This window comes from Molothrus ater, chromosome 5 (assembly GCF_012460135.2).
Source record: "Molothrus ater isolate BHLD 08-10-18 breed brown headed cowbird chromosome 5, BPBGC_Mater_1.1, whole genome shotgun sequence".
In the NCBI taxonomy this organism is placed as follows: Eukaryota; Metazoa; Chordata; class Aves; order Passeriformes; family Icteridae; genus Molothrus; species Molothrus ater.
This window is the reverse complement of record NC_050482.2, coordinates 24,435,026-24,448,691: the sequence shown is the minus strand read 5'-3', so window position 1 is coordinate 24,448,691 and position 13,666 is coordinate 24,435,026. Positions and strand designations below refer to the sequence as shown.

Sequence of the window (13,666 nt, the reverse complement as noted above, 5' to 3'; positions counted from 1 at the left end):
TTTTAGTTGGTGCTCAAACACAAGCAGGAAGTCAACTCTCAAAATTTAGTTTGACCCATGTCTCCAAAAAGTGGAGAGAAGGATATAAAAAATTAACAGATTCTTTTCAGCTTTAAGTTTCTAAAGCTTCCACATGACACTGACTCAACTTTACTGGAATGTCAGAGAAATTTAGTCATAAGTCATGGTGCCAGCCAGAAACTTGCTGCTGCTCACCAGGAAGAAGGAAAGAGGGCAAGGAAGAAGATCATCCAATTGCTTTTACTGAGTGAGCTCTCAAACCCTGAAACTCCTGAGAAGTGTCTGTATCTCCAGTAGGAAAGTTTCTGCTAACTCTAAGATATTTGGGTCAATAACAGGCAGGGCCAAAACAAGAGACAATTACAAGTTCCTCCTGCAGAGCTTCTTGTTCTGCAGAGCCATAGTATCTGAATAAACTAACTCAGATTTCAGCATTCCTCCATTCCCTAGGCAATCAGCTATTAAATGCAGACATATAACTAAATGCAACATACTCACATCACTTGCTTCTTTCCTCTGAGGTCAAAAAGGTATCCATAAAATTTGTCAAACAGCTAAACTAAGCTACACACCAATGCAGTGCATGTATCCAAATGGAGATGGAATTTAGGTCATTGAGTGCCATAGAGTGCCTTCCTCCAACTTCGGGCACAGGATCATTAGTGAGTAAAATTTCTGCCACTGCTCAGGACATCTGTGATTTGCAATAGTGCTGAACTGGTAAGACTTTAACATTTAACACAGAAATATAAAGAAACATAATAGGTATGCTGGAGGTTTAAAACCAGTAGTGGACATGGTTTTCAGGAAGATGGAGAAGTACAAACACTTATTAGTTTGTTTCTATAAAATAAACTATTGCTTGTTTCAGAACAATGTAACTGAACTGAGTATTTCAGGTAAAGAGCCCAAACACTAAACATCTGGAGATAGTCTAAAAGCTTCTCCCACATTACTACAGTCAAGCCATAGTCATAAATACTTTCTTCTACTTAGATAACTTTTTAGCTGGCATCTTTTGTGTTTCATTACAAAGGAAATTATCTTTCAGAATTCTGGAAGGATTCTTGGTAAATACAAAGTATTTTTCATAGGCTTGAATTAGGGAGGGGGAAAAAAGAAAAACATTTATTCTATTATACTATTTCACTACACCATAGCTCTTAAAAAACTCCCCATTTTCATAGAATTTTATACTTGTTGTTGTGGTGACATGCTCTTATATTTAGAAATGGAAATAATGTTTTCAAAAAATTATCACTTTAAAAAAGAATTAATGGCTGTCAAAACATCAGTGGCTACGCAGTGCTGGACACTCCGTAAGTTTATAATCAATCAGTTCAAGATTTTCTACTATGTTAGTTTTTCTATGACTTGATGACTGATTCTCCTTCTCACAGAATGACTTTGAACAAGTGGGAAGTAAAATCTTTATATAATAGCATGTAAACATAGCCTAAGATTTTAGTCTAAAGGTCAGATGCCTAGAATACATGTCAGGCAATTTTCTAGAAAACTATGCAGTGCCTGCTGTAACTGAAGTGCTGTCATATTTTGTGTACTTCAATCTTTAATTAATCAATTATTTTCTGGTTTTGAGAACTACATATGATCTAAACCCACACTATACTAGGAGTAAGATATGTCACTGGTATGTGAGACTGCACCAGATACCGTGTGGGTATTTCATTGTATTTGGCCACACACAGTGAATAGATAATTTTTTTTTTTTATTTCTCTACTTACTCCCTCTGTTCAGATTTTTAAGATGCTCTGCTTGAATGTACGTACTAAACACTACTGTGGAACAATCTGAAAAAAAGCATACACTTTAACACAAAATGCCTAAAGCTTAAACTGGGAAAAGTCCCCTTAAACTGTAGCTAATTTTTGCTTGCTGAAGAGTCAACATCCATTCCAAAGGCACCCAACAGATCCCTGGTCTACCACCTCAGCTCAGCAGCAAAGCCTCTATTTTAATACAAATGGCTTAGATGCTGTTAGAGGATTTATGGTGTATCTGTATCATACTGGTTAATATCCTCCTGCATGCTGGAAGTTTAGTACTTCAGTACTGCAGCACATGTACACATTTGCAAGATTCTCTTCTGAAAGTACACAGTTGTTTTGATGGAGAATTAAAGAACCATAGAATATCTGGATTGGAAGGGACTTTACAGATGATTTCGTTCCAACCCCTCTGCCATAGATAGGGACACCCTTCACTAAACCAGCTTGCTCAAAGTCCCATCCAAACTGGCCTTGAATACTTCTAGGAATGGGACACCCACAGCTTTTCTGGGCAACTTATTCTAATACCTCACTACCTTCACAGCAGAGAATTTCTTTCTTACATCTCATGTAAACCTGCCCTCCATCAGTCTGAAGCCATTCCCCTTTGTTCTATCACTACATGCCCTTGTAAAAGTTCCTCCAGGCTGAACACCCCCAAGTCTCTCAGCCTGTCTTCATAGGACTGGTGCTCCAGCCCTCTTGTTCATCTTTGTGGCCCTCTCCTGAACTCCCTCCAGGCTGATGTCCTTCTTATGCTGAGGGTCTTCGAGCTGGTTGCAGTAGTCCAGGTGGAGTATCATGACAGTGAATAGACAGGGAGAATCCCCTCTCGACCTGCTGGCCACTCCAGCTGCAAGTGCACAGTTGTTGTGTCATGTAGAGCTTTTTCCAGGAGCTGAATTTGATGATCCTTGTGGGTCCCTTCCAACTCATGATATTCTGTGTTTCTGTAATTCTTGTCAACCAACACTCCCAAGTCCATCTCCTCAGGGCTGCTCTCAATCCACTCTCTGTCCAGCCTGTACTGGTGCTTGGGATTGCCCTGACCCAGGACACTTACACTTGGCCTTGCTGAATTTCATGCACACACCACTCAAGGCTGTCAAGGTCTGCCCTGAGTGGTATTCCTTCCCTCCAACACACCACACAGCCCTGTGTCATTGGTACACATACTGAGGGTGCACTCAATCCCAGTCTCCTTGTCTCCAGCAGAGATGTTAAACAGCACCAGTCCCAACACCAACCCTTGAGGAGTGTCACTTGTCACTAGTCCTCATCTGGACATTGAGCCATTGCCCAACACTCTTGCCCAGTGTGAATGTTCAGCCAATTCCTTATCTCTGAGTGGTCCCTGAATGAAATCTCCTCACAGACCAGAAGAAACAATAAAGTCCTATCAGGACATGAGCTCTCTGCTTTTCCAGCCCATCTCAGCTGTTCAAGAGCTTCCTCAAATGCCTTGCACATCCTCCCAAGTCTGACAGCTCAAACTTTGCATTGTGATGCAAAAACGTTCCTCAAGCAGGCCACAAAGTCTCCTTTTAACAAACACAGCAATGGATAAAGGTACCAGCACAGCACTAGCACTGGCAGCAATCAGTGTTTGAATGACTGGTTGGGAGTGGAAGACATACTGGACAGTCTCATGGACCTGGGACTCTAAAGACAACACCGTGCCAGAATCACATTGTGACTTGACTGCTAATGCACAGTGTCAGTGCAATTCAGTTTCCTCCAAAGCACAGAGACATGTACAGACTGAATTTGAACCCAAGCATATTCTTTGGGCCGATGAACAAGAGAACTAACAGGGACTCTAGCCTTATAGCATTCAAGTAGTGCAGACAGCTCTCCCCAGCATTTTGGAGAGGGAAGGGATATCTATGTAAGTACTAGCACAGCTGTGAGATCACTAGTCAAGAGGGAAATACACACACTTCAAAGAGGAACTGAATCTTTACTATCTAATATGAGCATGGAATTTAAATTGAGGTCTAGGTGTGTCTTCCAGGAAAAAAAATTACTTACACATAAAAGATAAGAGATTTTAGAAATCTTACGGCTCCCTTGTACTTACTATATACTTCACTTTGTGCTGGATGTGGAGTGCTCTAGCAGTGCTTAGGGAACTTATCAAGTTTAATAAGGTTGCTAAGGAACACACCTCTCAGCTTGGGCCTGGCTTCTATGGTACTGCACAAGACTATACTAAAAGTATGAGAGGTGTTGCACAGCTGATGCCTTAATACCATAATGGGAAAAAATACCAAGTTGGAATAAGAGTCTGAAAGAGTAGCCCTTTCTTAAAAAAATTCTCCCTATAAACCTACTGATATATATAATCTATTATAAGGAAAATAGCTTCTAAACTTGCTTAATTGGTAAGATAAAAAAAGAGATATTTTAGAAGCCAGTTAAGCTTACAATGGAAGAGAAAAACAATGAAAAAATCTAGAATCTAAACAGAAGTAGCATTTATGATTTAAGATACACATGTACAAGATATAATTTTAGGAGTTGAAAATTAAGGGCCTATGCAGAAGTTATATGCATCTCTCCCTCCCACGTTTTTTTTTATTCCATCTTAAAATCAGACAGATTTGACTGGAAGACTAACAGAGCCTACCTTGTCTAAGCTTCCAACTTTGTTTGTGCAAAACACACCCACCACCAGCTCCCATAATCTACTAACTTGCATATTCTCATGAATGCTATGCATTATGGGTAAAGTGAGACTATTTTACCTTTGAGCCACAGAAAATAACACAGTCACCTTAAATTGTTAACATTTCATTTCCATGTCCTTAGATATACTGTTAATACCTCAATTCCAGCTTCATAATTTCAGAGATGTCTTCAAATTTTTTTTCTTCCACTTGCAGATCGTTAATAGCATCTAGGAGTTTCTGCTGATCCCCAGGATTTGTAATGCCAATCTAAATTTAAAGAGTAATTCCAAATATTATTGACTTTTAGACTTACTAGACAGAACAGTACAGTAACACATTTCACTAGCTTCTAAATATTAAGATTTAAAAGAAATTCTTTTTAAGTTATTGCAACCAGCTACAATGCATGAAAGTGACAAAGGAAAAAATAAAACCACAGAAAATATTCAATGATGAAGAAAAAAATGACGAGAGATGAGGAACTGCTGAACTGAAACTGCACAGGATACTCAGAAAACCTGTTTAGGGTTTATTAAAAAAAATAATAATAGTAGTTTGCCTAAGTACCCCTGTCTTGTTAGGATGTTAGGCCTTCCATTTCAGAATGATCTGAGTCATCTCTGACAGCAAGATAATGAATCATCATGATGGTGATTCAGCATTAACTCAGAGAGAAAGAGTGGAAATTATCAAATCAGCATCAAATGGAGAATTTTAGAGGAAGACATCTTTTTAACTGAAGGAAAACAAAAAAGATACATACTATGTAACAGATTCTCCAAGTGATGCCTGGAGCAGAAAAGACTGGCAGCTGTGCTATCCATCAAGCATCTCAGATTAAATTTTAAGTCACATTTAAATCCTAGACTAAGAGTTTTCTTGCAGAACACTTAGTGAAAAAGAACAGTTCATTTTTTAAACAATAAATGCTTTTGTGCCACATTCAGTATTTCCCTTGCTCATCTGACAGGCTGCTGTGCAACACAGGACTTCTGGTGTTAGCAGCCCTAACATGCTCCCCCACACAAATGAAAAGCCTCTTGACTTTGCTCCTAAGGCACCAGCTGACGACCTGACTCAACAGGCGCAGACCACTCCTGCATTTGAGACTGCAAGGATCTCAGAGTCTCCAAACCTAGACTACATGGGACCCTCACTGATATTCTGTGGGCTTGTTACCTTCTGCACCCTCAGAAATCTGGAAGATATTAGTGTTTGCAGTCTCCCAGATTTCTGTTGGAAAGAATTTTGAACAAACAGCTGATGACCCACATCAGATCGACATTCTAGGGAAAGGCTTGCTTTTTTCTGAGACCCAATGTTATAACACTCATTGTTCATTGTGACTGCATAAAACTGTCCTCCAGGTTCTCCACCAATCAGAGCTAAAAAATAATTAAATGTACACTTGTGAGCCCATAAACATATCAAAACCATGTTAAGTTTATAGACAAGTAAGTTCTTCAGTAATGAAAAATCCAAAACAAGATTAATTGGGAATTTAACTACAGGTGTCAAGAACTTTTGAACTTTAAAAAGTTAAACTTTTGAAGATTTCCATGGGTCCCTGAATGAATTATACTGAAGTCTTTTTAGCAAATATCACTAGCAGCCTTAAGATAGAAAGATCTGAGTTTTGTTTGAATAATCTGCTCCACTTGTGTTGAGCTGTAAGTTTGCTCAATTAATTAGATTTCAGGTTTGCCTTGTGGAGCCCTATCTGGTATGAACTAATATTTTCTTAAGGCTTACAAAGCATTACAGCAGTCATTTTATCATGAATAAGTAAGCAGACTTCTGCAATGGCAGTTATTCTTGAGAAATTAAAACTATCTTGCTTAAAGTAGTAACTATTATGAAGACTGCCTTTGCTTTTGACTCCACCTTCTCATTCCTGAAACCAGCAAATCAGGATGCAGCTTTCTGACCAGCATATCAGGAAGATGCACTTTGTTCCCCTAGAAATAAAACATAATTTTGTTCTTCTGCAAATGGATCACTGAGCACCACCACAGCTTGAAAATATTTGTCAGGAACTAAAGAATGTAATAAATGTCACGATAGATAAAGCCTTCTACCACCACACTGATTCTGCATTTAGTGCTAAAAGGTGCAGAACTTAGAGATGGAAGGTTGATAGATCAATCCAAACTACTTCCCAATTTCTAGATCATCTCTGCAAGAACATGAAGTGACCCAAAACCTGATTCTTCATGCAATAATGAATGCATGAAACAACCACAGTGCCATAAGCCCTTCTTGATGGATAAGTGAATTTTTAAGTTGATGTTGGTTCACTTGTGTTCTGCAGTCCAAATTTTCCAAGTATTATTGTGAAGTGGCCATGTTTAAGAACATGCAAATGCTGTACAATGATTTGCTCATATCTGTAAAACAGACTATATGCACTCTCAATTTTAGCCAGATCAACTCTAAGAACATCTATTTTATTCTTTGTTTAAATACATACAAGGCAGCCCTTCAAAATCCAAGCCCCAACTTCACTCCAGCATGAATGTGACAAGAGGTGAATAAGATGGCCTCAACACATGAAAGATGATATACTGCACAGATAAAACCAGTGAAGTTATGCACAAACTCTTAAAATAATGCTACTTTGCCCAAGTAACCACTAATTTTAATTAGTGACAAGATCTGACACATTTCTGTCAAATACTAAATGCTTTTTTCAGGGAGTGGGGGCAGAGGAATGAGTCCTGAAACTGTGATATAGAAGCACATAGACCAGATAATTATCCACTTATGTAAAGTTCTGGATTATATTTTGAATTTTGATGTGTCAACTTTTCATTACACAGTCTCAAATCCAAAACAAGATGCCAATTTCTCTTATTCTAAATTAAATTAAATGTAAGAAAGAAACTGTTTTAGTCCTAAATGCATCCAGACGCTAAATTATTTCTGTTGCTATCTTATCAGAAAAATGCTTAAAACAAAATAAAAAATGTGTCATAAGTAGTGCAGGCAAAAACCTCCAAATGTTGAAAAGACATGTCCCAGTATACTGAACACATTTTTTTCCAGAACAGAACAGTTTATAAGCTTGAGGAATGCAAGGATTTCAGCTTGAAAGACTCATTGTTTAGGCTCTGTTGTAAAATACAGATAAAGGTATTTACAGAGAAAATATCTTCCTATATTGTTTGATGGAAGAAAGCTTATCATGTTAATGACAGGATTTCTCCCCAGTTCTCTGGATACAAAGCAGCTTGGTTCAGAGGCATCCATCAAAGGTCATCATTAATCTTTGTAGTAATAAGATCCAGGCTCTTTAAAACAGCTGGCTGTTAGCTGAAAGTCTGCCATCACAGTGAAAACTTTCAACTCTGAAGTTACAAGGAAACAGATTAGATTTCTTCTATCAGCGGCGTGGGGAGAAACCGTTAGCAGAGCTCTAAAACAAGACTGCACAAAGAATTTTGGATAACTTATGAAGAGCTAATAAGCCAGGAGTGTTATGCCATTTTTTAACTTCTCAACTGAAGACTCACTAATTAATTTATGTGCATACACAAAGCATGACTTATTTTTCAGGAACTGTTTCCTGCTGTTGCAAAGTTAACAGACAAAGCAATTAAATTCTTACAGATATTATCTTCCTGTGTAGAAGCAGCTGATCCCTGTTTGTTGTAAGCTTTTTGTTAGTTACTTCAGTTTGTTAAAGCTTTTTTGCTTTTATAATAACAAGTCTCGAACAATTTAGAACAGTGAAACAGAAACTTTGATTTTGAGTGAAATTCCACCTCTTTGGGGAGGGAACCATAAAGCTTAGCCATTCACTGAAGTTCACAATTCTCTCCTCTTCCCCCAGTGTTCACTGGAGAAAAACAAGCAATAACTTCAATATCAAAAAGCAAGTGATCAGTATGATCATACACTCTGACAGATTTACAGTTTAATGCAATCATGCCCAACACAGCAGCTCACACATAATGAGAGGAAATCCACAAGAATCTCCTTAAAGGACAAAACTACTATCACCAGGGGCTTTAGAATTCTAAAAATCCCAGGAGACCAGGATGCTGTCCAATGATCCTGAGGCTTCAGAAAAGCAGTAACATCAAAACACACTGACATGTCTTACAATATTTTGCCCTAGATGAACTCTTAAAAGTCTCTTCATTGACAAAGCTCTCTACATTAACATCCCCTGAGAACACAGAATTACTTGCAAGTTCTGTCAGAAAAATTAACTACTCAGTTACAAGACAAAACATCAAGCAAATCAATCCATGCTGACATCCACTCTAAAGGAATACAATGTTGGATCCAGCTGCCAGAACACACACCTCCCTGGTACCAGGACTAGGAGAAAAAAAGCTGACACTAAGAACATGGGACACTAAGGACTAGCTCCAGTACAGGGAGCAGTCTTGAGGAGGCTGTTTTTACAAAGTCTCTTTGGAATCCCAGACCAGAGATTCCAGAGTTCCCCAGTATAAAGCACTCAGAAGAATCCTGCAGACTGAAGTAGGAGCCTATTGTTCCAATGAGGCTCCTATAATTGGATTTTATTATAGCATCCTCCAGTAAGCACAGAAAGTCCTTTCCCACAGGAAAAATTCCAGCAAGAATAAAGAAAAGCAACCACCACATCTCAGCTGAGAACTGAAGCCTTGTAATAATACATCATTTAGTCAAAAGACCAACCTTTGCAAGCAGCAAAAGACCAACCTTCCCAGCTGCAGTAAACTGCAAGAAACAAAATCTCCTATTTCCTCCCTTTTTGGGGGATGGATAAGGTTTTACAAACCTGTTTGGGATACAAGATTCTACAATTTAAGCAATTGTAATGTAAGAAAGCTCTTCTTTCTCCACCAAAAATTAACACCTCACAAAGGACGACCACATCTAAAGTAGTTGTTCAGTATTATCTACTGTTTATCCTAGCACTGACTTCTCTTGAGAGAAATCACAATTAAAAACTAAAAATGGTAACAACTAACATTTAAACTAGAACGATTTCCTGCTTATCAATGATCACTCGTTGATCTGTGAGATTACATACTTCAGAAAAAGCCTGTCTATATTCACAATAAAATTCAAGAAGTTGCAGAAGATGTTGAAAGAATTCTTGTGAAGTTAAGACATTTATAATGAGAAGACATTAAAAACATTAAAAAAAAAAAGGACAAAATTAAATTATATTCTAAAATAGTAAACTGACCTGTATTAAGTCATCTTTTTGCATGGTCAGAAGTTGTCTTAAAGCTATATCTTGTTCCTGTATAAAACAAAGGGGTTTCTGCCATCAAAAAGAATTTCAGAATAAAACAGTTTCAAACCTGATTTTCTTCCCTGTTTTACTTCAGTTTTCAGGAACAAAACCAGCTACAAAACATCATTATTGAAGCATTGAAAGATCTGTCTAGTTTAGAAACATCAAACTAGACAGATTGATGTATCTGTCATGTATCAAGAAAGATTGATGTATCAGCATGTATCAAAAAAACCAATTTAGTCCACTGCAGTTTAAGTTCCCCTTTTATATAAAAAAAATCTGTTTAAGGAATTTATTTTAATTAATATATTAAAGGTAATATAACTTTCTTTTTAATGCAATAGGTGCATTTTACTTTCATGTATTACTTGACAGGTAGCAAATATACCACAAAATTACCTGCAATAATTCTCTAATGTGTTCTAGACCAAGACCATGTAAAAACACTTCCATGTCATGAAAAGTTGAATAGGAACTGTAAAGATAATTAATGAGAATGAAGTTAGAAACAGTGGAAATTAAAAAAAAAAAGAAAAAAAAAGACAGAAAAGAGACATCCATAACAAAATGTTCCAGAAAAGCTCCCCAGACATAGCACTTGGGAGGAACCTGAAGTTGCACACACCTGATGACAGAAGTACCTTACAAGCATACAACGTAATCTATCAAAAATTTTTAGACGTCTTTTCTGTCTAATAAGTTGAATTGAGCCCAAAGGGGGATGACTTTTGTACATAAAGGTAACTTTAAGTCACAAACAGTCCAAATGAACCCTGAAGTTGGGTCACAAAAGCCTGAAAAATGTGGAAGTGGGGTAAAGGAAGACAAGTATGTACATAGCATTCATATTAATTGGACTTAGTCCACAACTGTTACCCTCTCCATTCCAGTTAAGCCAAAAGAGGTTCTCAAGAAAACAGGATTGCGTGTAATTAAAAGTAGTGGAAATTACTCCATCAAGAAACTCATCAGAAGGCTACTGTTCAGAAGGTAGATTGAGAAAGTAGTTAACACTGAACTGTCAGTTCAGAGTTTAACATTTATAAACAAATATAAAATACCAATTTTGATTCCCTTCTCTACCAAGGGATATAAAAGTATAAGAGGAAAAATAACTAAGTAGCTCTCAACAATCAGATGAACTGTAATGTAAAGAATTAAACGGAAGAGCAAATCCTAGAAAATCCTGAAAGGACTACTGTATTTGCTACAACAAATCTTTTGCCAAAATCCTGAGTTATGACATACTTTGCTCTGTCTTGTTGTAGGCCCTGAAATGAAGGTCTGCCTCTTCCCCTCAAAGACAGAAGGAGCATCTTGAGTGCCATTACACGGCACATACAGGGCAGCCAGGGAATCAGGCCCAGCCAGCATGGGTTTAGGAGAGATGAGTCCTGCTAGACCAGCATTACCTCCTTTTTAGACAAGGTGACCCACCTAGCAGATGAGAGAAAGGTTGTGGATGTTGTCTATCTGGACCTCAGTAAAGCTCCCAATACTGTCTTCAAGAGCATTCTCCTGGAGAAGCTGGCAGCCCACTGGGTTAAAAACTGGCTGCATGCCCAGGCCCAGAGAGTGGTGGCAAATGGAGTTACATCCCTTGGTGGCCACTCACTGGCGGTATTCCCCAGGGCTCCGTGCTGGGGCCAGTCCTGTTTAACAGTTTAGCCATGATCAGGATGAGGGGATTGAGGGTACCCTGAGTAGCTCACACATGACACCAAGCTGTTGATCTGCTGGTGGGTTACAAGGCTCTGCAGAGGGATCTGGATAGGCTGGATCAATGGGCAAAGACCAATTGTATCAGGTTCAATAAGGCAAAGTGTTGTGTGCTGCCCTTTGGCAATAACGACCCCATGCAATGCCACAGGCTGGGGGAAGAGTGTCTGGAAGGCAGCCCAGCAGAAAAGGACCTTGGGATGCTCACTGACAGCTGAATATAAGCCAACGTGTGTCCAGGTGTCCAAGAAGGCCAATAACATCCTGGCTTGGATCAGAAATTGTGTGGCCAGCATGATTAGGGAAGAGATTGTCCCCTGCACCCAGCACTGGTGAGGCCACACCTCAAGTTCTGTGTCCAGTTCTGGGCCCCTCACTACAAGAAAGAAATTGAGGGACTGAAGCATGTCCAGAGCAGGGCAGTGGAGGTGGTGAAGGGTCTAGAAAGTGAGTTGTATGAGGAGTGGCTGAGGGAGCTGGGGTTCTTTAGCATGGGGAAAAGGAGGCTCAGGGAAGACCTCATCACTCTACAACTACCTGAAAGGAGGCTGTAGCCAGGTGGGCGGGGTTGGCCTGTTCTCCCAGGCAACTAGCAACAAAACAAGAGCTGACACAAGGGAGGTTCAGGCAGGACATCAGAAGAAATTTCTTCACTGAAAGGGTGGTCAAGCCTTGGAACAGGCAGTCCAGGGAGGTGGTTGAGTCTCCATCCCTCACAGAGTTCAAGAAATGACTGGAAATGGTGCTTAGCATTAAGGTTTAGTTGACGTGGTAGTGTCTGGTCAAGGGTAGGCCTCTATGGAGGCGTATTCCAACCTAAATTATTCTAGGATTCTAAAAACAGAATTGGGTGAGGCCTCAAGTACTCTGTCTGAGACTACCTCACTGTCAACTGCTACCCTGTGAACTGCCATCAGCCTAATGCTACAAAAGTAGAGCATTCCAAATTCAGCAGGACTGCCTGAGCAGGGGCATTCTGACCAATCAGAAGAGACTATGGGCAGTGCAACCTGTCTTTTTAAGACCATGCAACTCAAGCTGAAGGACACAAGCAGATGGTTTGTTGAGGACTTCTTAACCAAGTTCTTGCACAAAATCATATCAGAAATCTCTGAAGTTGCTGAAGCAGGTGCTGATTTCAGGCACAGGGCACCTTCAAGCCTCAGGGTCAGGGGCACACTCTGCCAAAACTTCCAGAGCTTAACTAGTGTTCATACTTAATTTTGACTCTCCAATTGATTCAAGAAAAAAAAAGAGCACAGCTCTTGGTGGCAATGAAGCTGAACACAGGCATTCACTGAAAGCATCAAAAATTTAACATCAAACGAATATAAGAACAGAACAAGAAGTATGCAACAGGGGAGCGTACAAATTTAACAGAGCTGAAATGAACTGACATCAGAACCTGGCTCTCCTACACTTTACACTAAATGAGAGGTAAGAAAAATCTAGAGCATGCTCTTTGTCTATATTGCCAAGAAAGTTTGCAATCTTGAAAAATTGATAGTACATTAATATACTTACTGTGGACTCTTGGCAGCACTCCAAACAAGACACACATTATGTATCAGAACAACTTAATCATTTATATGAACAAATACAATATTTTAGGAATGTTTGTAAGCTAAAATTACACTACAACTGTATTTACCCAACACTGTAGTCAGAGACAGCTGTCAGAAATTTGCAGATAGCCTCTTGCTCAACTGCTTTATGGTATCTCCCTTGCAAGTGATTTGCAGCCAACGAGAGCAAACTAAATATCTGGAACATTCAAAATGAATTAATTATTATCAAAACTCAAAATGTATAAAAAATACATGGGAGTAAGATTACAATCAATTACTACTTACAGGGAACATGGAACATCTGCCACTTCTCTAAAGCATACATCTATAATGAGAAGTTAAGACTAAACTAAGAGTTTACCAAGTGCATTTCTGAATTTGGTTAATTCAGAAACACAAGGATGAACACTGAGCACAGTGGTGTCTATCACATTGTCTAAAAAAAACCCTACAGAATCTGCCACTACAGAAAAAGCCAAACACCAACAAAGTAATTTTTGCTGCTTGTAGACAAGAATTCTGTGCAGTAAGTTCTCTAAAGAACAAAAGGCACATGACTCTTTTAATGTCTCCACTTCCAGTGCATATATAAACATAAGATTTACCAATCTACAACTGACAATCTAAGTTAACTGTATGTGACAGACAGGGGT

General features: G+C 38.9%; 1 protein-coding gene across 1 annotated transcript in view; it reads right to left on the bottom strand.

Moving 5' to 3' along the window:
- ASZ1 (ankyrin repeat, SAM and basic leucine zipper domain containing 1) overlaps window positions 1-13,666 on the bottom strand; it is a 35,923-nt gene that overhangs the window by 3,361 nt on the left and 18,896 nt on the right. The window contains exons 7-10 of the mRNA XM_036400636.2: window positions 13,097-13,209; window positions 10,126-10,201; window positions 9,673-9,729; window positions 4,639-4,751 (exon numbers count right to left, since the gene is read on the bottom strand). Of these exons, the coding sequence (XP_036256529.2) occupies window positions 4,639-4,751; window positions 9,673-9,729; window positions 10,126-10,201; window positions 13,097-13,209 (359 nt within the window). The remainder of the gene's footprint in view (window positions 1-4,638; window positions 4,752-9,672; window positions 9,730-10,125; window positions 10,202-13,096; window positions 13,210-13,666) is intronic.